Below are 9,756 nucleotides of genomic sequence, written 5' to 3' on the forward strand. Positions count from 1 at the left end.
ATATATATATATATATATATATATATATATATATATAATGAAGTGCAATTTTCCCATGGTCACTGTAAAATATCTAGTTGGCTTGCTACCTTTTCCTTCCATTCAAATCAATAAAAAGCGGGGTACCTAGCATTTAAGTGTAGACTACTTATTGTCAGAGGATAACACACTACACTCTGATACATTATTTAACACACTGAAAACCTTCAGGCTATTCCGCCGTTTTGGGTTGAACACTAAGAATCAAAGGAAAACCAAACAATTCAGGGAAAATAGAAACTTACCAACAGTCGAGGAAAACCACGAATTTCTCCTCCAAAAATGACAGTAATATCATGCTTACATCGATAACTAAAACGTCCAAACAAATGAAGTTTAACCTATTAATACTGACAGCAGTATCCGAACTAAATCCGCTGTCAGCACAATAAAAAATCCAGCCAGTACAAATAACAACGGCTTGCTTTAACGCTTATGCTAAAAAGAACAATTTTCCAAGTTAGCTAACGCTAGCTAGCTAACTTACTAACTTGCGCACGCGGTCTAATAAATTAAACAAGCGCTGAAATTCTTTGGATGACAGTCCACCATAGACCGTACCGTAGCCTACAGCTCTCGCATGTAGTTCACTTCTGGCGTAACTCGAAATTTGATATACTTTGTGCTGTCTGGTCTTTACAAACGTCAATATTGAGGTAGTGCCTTCCTAATGCACAGGACCTGATGAATTAGCAGTGGTTGTTAAAACTCGACGCCTGCGATATACCGTTAGTCACTTATTTTAGCCAAACAACATTGTCAGACGTCCCGTCACACTACACTGAAGTCCGTACGACGGTCCAGCCCTACGGTGAACTTTTGACCAATCACAACGAAGGTTTCTGATCCGTGTTATTTATATTCAGTAGCAGAAAATGTTCTGCACTACTTGCCTCCTTTCTATTAAAAATTGCATCATTGTCATAATTATTATTAACAGCAAAATATTTACTGTGTAATATCGAGTATATTTTATTTTCCTTGACAAACCTTAGCAAATAGAACAGTATTAATGCAGTACTGTATTTACCCCCCCACCCCCACCCCGTTCAGTACGGATGTCCATGCAGTAACCGTATTTTTACAGTCTTACACTGATAAGGCTTAAAATTACTCTTTTCGCAGAAGCCTTGCTGTGTGAACCAGGAACCTCGGAGGTAAATTAAAAACTAATGTACACAATTCTTACCTCCCTATAATTGTCCCCAAACCATTATCTATATAATCATATTTATTTAACCATTGTCCCCAAACCATTGTATATATATATATATATATATATATATATATATATAAAACTAGAATTCACTATATATTTCATATCTCAAGTGTCAAGGAAAAAAAATTATTTTCTCAATATCCATGTTTCCCGTGAATTGGAAACACAAAAAGACACATAAGGTCCATTATTCCATGCAAACTTATTTACTTATCAATTTAATAAGTGGTAACCACAACTGAATAAAAATCAAGAATATCTCACTTTATTTGGTTTAAAAGTCCATTGACAGATGCAAATCGTACGTGTAATATTTTGCAGACTGAAACGCACTAGACATTTTTGTGATTAGAGGTTAAATATAAACACTTGCCAATAAGTAAAATTACTCTAATTAAAATTATTTTCTGAAGGAAAAATCGAGTTTTAAGATTCAAAGATAACCTAAAAGGGGGGGATTTTGTGTTCTTATAAGCACTGCCATCTTGTGGTAATTATAAAACATTGGCATCTAAACACTGCCGGGTATTGCTTTACAGAGCCTTGCTTTAAATTCAGGTTACTACAAGGACTTATTTGCACGCTCACATTTCACATCAGGTCACATTCATGGAAGCGGTGCCCCCCATTCCGACGCCAAAATATCAACAACCGAATAGCGCTCACTCTTTTATTGAAACAAACTTCCCTTTTACATTGTATTGCCAGTCTTCTAACCTTGCTCAACTTTTATACATTAAATACATACACATTTACAATTAATAGGTGCAGTGAACAGACTGTATTGCACCCACATTTATTACAACAGATTACATTTACACACACCAAAAGCAAATCAAAGCACTGTCTGAAAAAATAAAGAATCAAACTTAAAGGAATGTAGTTCCAAATTGCATGGTGAATCTGGTTAACTTCTAATGGTAGACATGAGTAAAGTAACATGGGCTGACTCAACAGTATCATACACCATTTCAAAGCAACATTCTTGCTTTTTCTTCCAGAATCCATGAGATATATTTCTGCTAGATTCCTGGGGAACAGGGCAGTAAAACAATTCACATTACTTAAATATTAGTGCTCAACATCTAAACCCCAAATTTATGAAGGAGTACTAGATTTAAGAGCAGCTTGCATATAGACCAGGTGAAAAAAGAACCCTTCAAAAGTTAGATTTCCTCTGGCTGTGTCCATCCCTCCAACAGGCAGATTATTTTATCATCGCATTGTTGGCATATAGTCACGAAACGTTGAGGTCCAGGTGATGCCTCAAAGGCCATAGATAAGAAGTTTGGCAGAAACATACAAACTGGTTGTAAAAGTGCACTGTTCTTGTCACAGGTCAGTGAAAATACATCTTTCTTTGACATCAGATATATATAGGGTGATATTGCTTGTAAGTGAGTTTCTTCCTGCACGTTGGGCAGGTGTGGGCCCTGGCGAGGGAGTCGCGGATGCACTGACTGCAGAACAGGTGGCCACACTTGGTGGATACCATGAGCCGGCCGCTGTCAACGATCTGGGAAAGATTAGTGAGGAGCTCAGGTCCACAAAAACAATTCATATAAGAATAAGCACTTAACCTACAATATATTCAGTTAAACAAGTGTTGTTTTTTTTTGTTGTTTTTTTTACCTCTGCGTATGCATCCATGCACACAGGACAGCTAACCGTTCCTGGTTTAGACCTGTGATTCAACAGATTAACAGCTACTGACATGGTAGGTGTTTATGTTTTTATTTTGATGCATTTGACACTTGACACTATGCTCAACAATAAGCATAAATAAGGTGTGTGGTTTTTTTTTTTTAAACTAGTCCCTGATGTGGCAAGTTAGACTTACCTGGCTCTGGTGCTAGCATGTAGAGAAGAGAGTAAAGATGGATTGAGATTTAGACTTGTGTCTTCCTCCTCATCACTACTCAGCACATAACTCTCTGTGCCCTGTCCATCTCTGCTCTGTGTACCTGGTACATAGCAATAACAGTGAGTCACTTTCCTATATACAATAGAATAAACAAAGTTTAACTACAATATCAATATCCATGAACATGCATATAAAATACACTATATGAGCTACAAATGTATGAAAGAAGGCTGGACCAACTGCTCTCAAATGCTATAATTTGACTTCTCCATATTAGCATATACCAAATTAACAAGTACACATACACCCCCCACCAAACACAACAGCACGTCAGTGGCAAAAGGTCCACATACTGTAGTTTTGAAAACAACAAGATAATTACCTTCATCTACAAGCTGATTTCCACAAGGTGATGAAACATAGACAAAACAATAAATGAACACACACAAAAAAATCATAAACAGCAAAATTCCAATTTAAATGCAGTACAAGTAAACTCTAAAGAAGAAAATCGACCATCTCTTCTTTTTAGAAATAGTGAATAGTGAAAGTAAAAGCTAAGAACTCACCACAACAGAATCATTATTGGTCAGATCAACAACAGCTGGCTCTGAGCCTTCACAGGTTAGGTCTACTACCTCCTCACCTTCATAGAAGTACATAGAAAAGAAAAAAGGGCAGTGATTAAGGGGAGGGGGCAGGACTGAAGTAGCTAACTGAAACTTAGGTTGCACTCACTGCTTAGTCTGTCGTTTTCCATCACATCAATGGTTTCCATGACCGTCTGAGACATCTGAGTCCTAGTCCTTTTGTTGCTGCGCCGAGAACATGAGAGTGAACCTGTTCGTCTTTTCCGCTGAGTCTGTTAGGAGGAAAGTTTTACAAAACACTCGTTTTGAGTGGGACAAAAAGTAAATAAAGTCAGGCCTAAAAGCAGTTTCTTGTGGTGTAAATCTAATCTGTAACGTTCACGTGAATGTTCAAGTGTTTAAATATAAAAACCCTCTCACCAAACCACTCATGTTGCGTGCGGTGCTAAGCAGTGTGAAGCTATCACATTGACGGTATAGTTAACTAGCGAGCTTCTCAATCTCCAATATGACCGTGTAGGCACCCAACTGTAAAACAGGAGACAACAATTAGGGGTCCTAGCTAGCTGAACTAGCTACGTGTTTTTCGTTTAACCCCAAATTTATTTAGCTAGTTATATTATAACCGAGTAGTCAGAGTAATAGTTATTTGCAGCACCATCTAAATTTACGTTTACCTACAAACATGGCTAACAATACCAACGTTTTGCTAGCTAGCTAGCCATAGACATTAGTCGGTATCGTGTCAAGCTATTTAGAATAGATAGCTTATCTACGTAAACTCATGGGTACTAGTTAATTCAAGAAATAATTCAATTGGCTAGCTACCACGTTGTAACCTGAAACAACAAACGACACCGACACTGCGCCAAGTATACTGCAGTATTTTCAAACCGAGTTCAAATAAGTTAGTTAGCGTTAGCTAGATAGCTAGCCAACACACACAGCAGATTTTCAGAATAAATGATTAAGCCAATAGGTTAGTCAGCAATATTTTTTGTTATATTCTGTATTCTACATCCACTAAAACAAACTGTTTCAGATGTCTTAAAATATAAAGTTGTATAGCTACATACTCTTAACACTCGACCAGTCAGCTTGTTTGAAATGAGGGAAAAAAAACAGTAACACGCAATAACAGCGAAATAACGTTACCTACGACTCTCGGTGACATCTACTGGTTTGGAGTACTTTACTCCATGGACTTCTGTATTCCAGTGCTAGAACCGTAAACTAAATAAAGCGTGACGTATGCCAATCCTATCTGATTTAAAAAAAAATGGTAAAAGATTGGTCCAAGATGAGCAAGATTATAAATTAGTTAAGAGAATTAAAAACAGACGTCTGGGATTTTCTTTGTAATGTTTACCCGACAGACGAATACGGTTATCACTATAACCATTGTATTATAAGAACTTGTAGCAATGTAACATTTAACAATGCAAGACTAATATAACTTTCATTAATATAAACAAATCACAAAATAGGATATTTTGGCAGTGAAACAGTGGTGAAAACTGTAATTTGCATTTTCACTGTCAAAAAATAAAACAAAAATCTGTTACATGCAGAGATGTCCTATACACTGTGCAGTATGCACTAAGGCAGCCTGATAGTTTAGCCTTTGTTGTTTCCACACTACCAAAATGCTTTATTCCTTAATAAATGTTTTAAGCCTATAAAGTTTCTACAAAAGAAGCAGGAGATCAATTTTAGTCATGTTTTCTTATCTCTATGTAGTGGCAAGGGGAAAGTGAATACATTTGTCTACTTGATTCTTTATTTTTACATCACTCTGAAACAAATGTAAAAGTTCCACCATGTTCCCCCAAGCTGAATCCCAATAAAATGTTATTACAAATTCCCAACAATTAGACTAAAACAGAAGACTGCTTTTTTCCCACATCTACAAGGAGAGAGATGTAAAAATTGAAGGAGTGTTTGGAAATACAAGTACCATTCCCAACTATCTGCTTAATGCAGTGTTTCAAGACAGTGGTTGCTTCCACAATTATTCTAAATAGCCAGCTGGACTCAAGACTAGATTATTTCGAATATAACTGATAAGTATGAGGTTGTAGATCCAAATAATACAATATTTCCCCATTCAAGAGCACAACATTTTCCAAGTTAAACTTTAGCTATATTATAAAGACATGAAATTACACCTCTGAGCACTTCACCTAAAACAGAATGTGATCTAAACAAACTGCACATTTCAGCAGAACACAATCATTTCAGCTACGCTGAAAACAGCTGGAGATATCCCAAATACAGTACATTGCTACAGCAGTGCAAACCAACAATTACATGGTCATTCAAAGACTTTCAGATAAAATGAAAAAAAAAGAAGATAAAAAAAAATTCAATCACAGTTAAGTAAGAGAACATTTGGATCTAGAATTTAACACAATCCATTGACCACATTTTTGGTCAATTCACCTCTCTTCTGCGCAAATCTTCACCTTTGTCATTTAAAACCAAATTCAATGTGCCCATCTTGCAGGTGAGTCTCCTAAAGTGGATGCAGTGGAGACAGCATGCTGCCCAGCAGAGATGTAGCCGACCTGTAGGAGTGCGTCACGGGGCAGGGGAAGTGTGTGTGGTGGCACGAGTATCCAGTCTGCACACACAGCGGGCTGTTTGCAGTGCAGGCCTTCATTACGCCACAGTCCACAGTCCCACTGACCAAAGAAACCGCCCCAGGGGCCTGCACCAATCAATCAGTATAGGCTAATTAAGCTATGGCCGAACATATTAGGGAAAGCAAGTTCAGTGTATATCCTGAGATGACCCCTGACAACCCCCCCCCCCAAAAAAAACAACAACAAACAAACAAACAAAAACACTGGTGGCAATATACTGCCTTTATCACTTACTTGTCTCTCAGCTTGTGCAACAGTACTATGGTGAGGGGAATTTTAGCTTGTCGACCTGATTCATCTTGAGGTGGTTGTCTAGGATGTGGAATAGCTCTTGAATGTTGGGTACATAACCTGACTGCAGTTTTGACCAAATTGGAACATCTACAAAAAAATAGGCATATTTGAGGCACATGTAAAAAGGCAGGTACAGACATTAAGTTCAATGTGTTTAGTATGCAATTCAACACATACAGAGAAGACAGATATAAAAACCACACATTCAACTTAACACTAAAGGACATAATTAGTCTAAGTATTATACAACACAAAGAAGTTTGTCTGTAATAACTGGAATATCTGGCAACCAACTAAAATAGGTTCAATACCTAAAACCATGAGAAAGAATAACTTAAGAATAGTTATTAATTTTCTGGTCAAGCTCCCTTAAACCCAAGAGCTCTTCAGTTTCAATCTGGCCACAATAATTATTTTCATCTATAAATCTGTCAGTTCAGTGTCAACTAATAAACTACAAGGACAGTTTAATCAATAATGAGAACAAGTCGTGCCATTAATAAACCTAAAATAGTTGCTGATTTAAGAATTTGCTCATGACTAACTGTCAATACAAATATCTGCAAATAGTTTGAATAGCAGGATAGCCAGCCTGAAAATGAAGAACAAAAAGCAAATGCTTAGATGTTTCAGAATGGTCAAGCAGGTGGTCTTAAAAGAAATCTCACCATTTAATGTTATTTCAAATGCTCCTGTAGACAGGAAATGGGTTTCTAACATGTTACTGAGGAAGAATGCCATGAGACACGAGAATATCTGAAAGAACAAATAAACAATAATCCCAAAAACTATGACTAGTAAGACAACAACCAAACCCCCCACATAGGATCCCATAGGTTTTCTGTGCTTGAACAGAATAATAATAAAGAAATCCACATTTTCCTAAAGTGCTGTTATAGAAAATCAGTTGTCAAAAAGTTGTTAGATATGGAACTACTTCACACTAGCCTGCTACATTTGTACACTGGCAAAAATGTGATACCTACGGCTATATACATGAATTTTTAAAAATCTTAATAACTGCTAATAAATGATCTGTGACAGAATACACAACTTGAAGACAACTCGATACCTACTTTGCTGATCAAATATGCTTGGAATACACCTGCACTGTTTCTCACATGCAGCATGGTGAGAGAAGAAGTAATCTCATACCTTATTTTCTTGGCCCCAGGACCAAACTCTTGGTGTGTTCACTCCAAGCATTTGAAAAGGATTTTGTCCAGTGACAATCAGGGCAATGGCAAGCAATTTGAAGTAGGAGATTAAATTTGAAATATATCTGTGAAACACACAATGAATCTGTGAGGCACACTTAAGGCAAGTCTCCCCCGCCACAAATGGTCACAACCTGTGCCCAGAAGATAATCTAAAAAAATTATTTAGAAAGGGACAATATCAACTGCAGCCAGCCTATTCAGGTGTCAGATGAGACATTAGACAAAAAGAACACTTTTACTTTGTCCCATTAAAATGAATGGCAGGAATTAACGTCTCTAGCTATATGTATTCATTCAAAATGTATTCATGTCACTTTCAGACACTATATTTTTGGATAATTGACTCACTTATTGATGGGTTTGGGAGGGTAGTTCTCGCCTTCAATTCGGATGTCCGGGTACAACTGGCTAATAGACCGGGAGTACTCCTGGAACACCTTACTGTAACCTCAGGATATACTGAAAACAAGGAAATTCTCACATTAACACATTATTATGAATCAACATTGCTATAAATTCACTGCAAACCATTTTAAAATCACAATTTTAAATTAGAGGAAAGTAACAATTTCCTCTAATTGTGGAAAGCTTGACAAAATTGCTACTATTCCAGCTAGTCAGTAAGCTTCCATTCAGTAAGATAGCTAGTTAGTTAGCTGACCTACCTTAGCTCACTTGTATGTCTCTTAGGACGAGACATGGCTATCATAAACATGTAACAACAGAAACGACGAGTCTTATAAAGCAGGGCTCAGTACGTGGAGGTCATAAAGGATAATATTAATTGATCAGTAATTCAGATAGCTAGCTAGACTGGTTATCTGATAACGTTAGGTATTAGCTAGCTAATAGCTAGGTTACATTACCCATTCACAATGTAGAGGCAACGATAGCTATCTTACGTTAGCTAGGATAGCTAGCTAGCTTTAAAACATAAGTCTCGCCTGGAAGCCGCTAAGATTAAATATCTATCTAAGCGCCTCACCAGTACTGGAACTTCAGGACTGGACCTGTGTAGAATTTCGGCTTGGTATGCCGTTGTGTGTGGATATCTTGATCCATATAACTCTCGGGCCCCATGCTTTCCGAAGCCTGATGCTCAAGCTGTTGAGTCATGGTCCTGCCAAGGTAAATATCTCGCAGAGTGACGACTGTAAACAGCAACAATGCCGTTAATATACCCGTCTGACTGTATTCGGCCATTCCTGTAAAAGTTATGGGACTTGCATAAAAGCAACGTCCCCTGCCACTGTTAGAAATGACTGGCTTAGTGATTCTTCGAATTCGTCCCTTTTTTTGGCAACACCAGCAAATTTCAAAGCTGATCAAGGGAATTTCAAAATACAAGCCCTTTGAGAGGCTCTATCATTTGTCTCCCAAAATACTATTCATTCTACTGTAGCGTCACCCAGTGAGTTTGTTATTATTTAGTAAAATTAAAAAAACAAAGATATCATTGTTATCGTGTAGGAGTTAGGGTTTGCTAAAATAAACATGGAAAAATCTCATATTTTGGATCTTTGAATGTTGCTAAGATGCTACATATTTCAATATTGTTGCAGCTCCACATTTTGTTTTGTGGTATATACAGCTTACAATGGCATAGTAATTTTATAATTAAATATACTTATCCTTCACTTACTATGAAACTACAAATTAATATGAACTACCTTACATGCATTTTACATCATTACTTCTTTTGCTTCTTTGACTGAAAAAACACATCAACAGACTTGGATTGGTGTGAAGAAGGTGCACTAGCTGGAGTGTACTTCAGAATGTGCTCTCTCCATTCGCACTGGTTCATTTAGCTTGTAATTTGTTTTGGACATACAAGAAACTGCCAACTTTGGAATTTAGTTGATGTGTTACATTTCTTTTACGT

General features: G+C 37.1%; 3 protein-coding genes across 5 annotated transcripts in view; all 3 read right to left on the minus strand.

Annotated features, from left to right (window-relative positions):
* fgfrl1a (fibroblast growth factor receptor like 1a) overlaps nucleotides 1-824 on the minus strand; it is a 37,626-nt gene extending 36,802 nt beyond the window's left edge. Inside the window, exon 1 of the mRNA XM_081699547.1 lies at nucleotides 285-824. The gene's annotated coding sequence lies outside the window, so the exon portion shown is untranslated. The remainder of the gene's footprint in view (nucleotides 1-284) is intronic.
* A 1,090-nt stretch (nucleotides 825-1,914) lies between these two features.
* rnf4 (ring finger protein 4) lies at nucleotides 1,915-5,327 on the minus strand. Of its 3 annotated transcripts, none has more exons than XM_081699548.1 (8): nucleotides 4,868-5,327; nucleotides 4,133-4,240; nucleotides 3,861-3,984; nucleotides 3,692-3,768; nucleotides 3,505-3,517; nucleotides 3,099-3,222; nucleotides 2,891-2,942; nucleotides 1,915-2,774 (listed from the first exon to the last, which is right to left on the minus strand). In XM_081699548.1, the coding sequence occupies exons 2-8, from the start codon at nucleotides 4,142-4,144 to the stop codon at nucleotides 2,625-2,627; spliced, it is 552 nt and encodes a 183-aa protein (XP_081555674.1). In that variant the 5' UTR covers nucleotides 4,145-4,240; nucleotides 4,868-5,327; the 3' UTR covers nucleotides 1,915-2,624. The 3 variants fall into 3 exon arrangements, with proteins under 3 accessions (XP_081555674.1, XP_035387829.1, XP_035387830.1); XM_035531936.1 differs by lacking the exon at nucleotides 4,868-5,327 and adding an exon at nucleotides 4,789-4,863; XM_035531937.1 differs by lacking the exons at nucleotides 4,133-4,240; nucleotides 4,868-5,327 and adding an exon at nucleotides 4,789-4,856.
* Nucleotides 5,328-5,470: 143 nt separating this feature from the next.
* selenot2 (selenoprotein T, 2) lies at nucleotides 5,471-9,182 on the minus strand. Its single transcript, XM_027002129.3, has 6 exons — nucleotides 8,857-9,182; nucleotides 8,220-8,330; nucleotides 7,807-7,933; nucleotides 7,320-7,407; nucleotides 6,592-6,738; nucleotides 5,471-6,422 (listed from the first exon to the last, which is right to left on the minus strand). Exons 1-5 carry the CDS (start codon nucleotides 9,072-9,074, stop codon nucleotides 6,617-6,619), a joined length of 666 nt encoding a protein of 221 aa, XP_026857930.2. The 5' UTR covers nucleotides 9,075-9,182; the 3' UTR covers nucleotides 5,471-6,422; nucleotides 6,592-6,616.
* Nucleotides 9,183-9,756: the final 574 nt, after the last annotated feature.

The sequence above is a fragment of the Electrophorus electricus genome, chromosome 16 (assembly GCF_041902795.1).
Source record: "Electrophorus electricus isolate QZ-2024a chromosome 16, ASM4190279v1, whole genome shotgun sequence".
Classification (NCBI taxonomy): Eukaryota; Metazoa; Chordata; class Actinopteri; order Gymnotiformes; family Gymnotidae; genus Electrophorus; species Electrophorus electricus.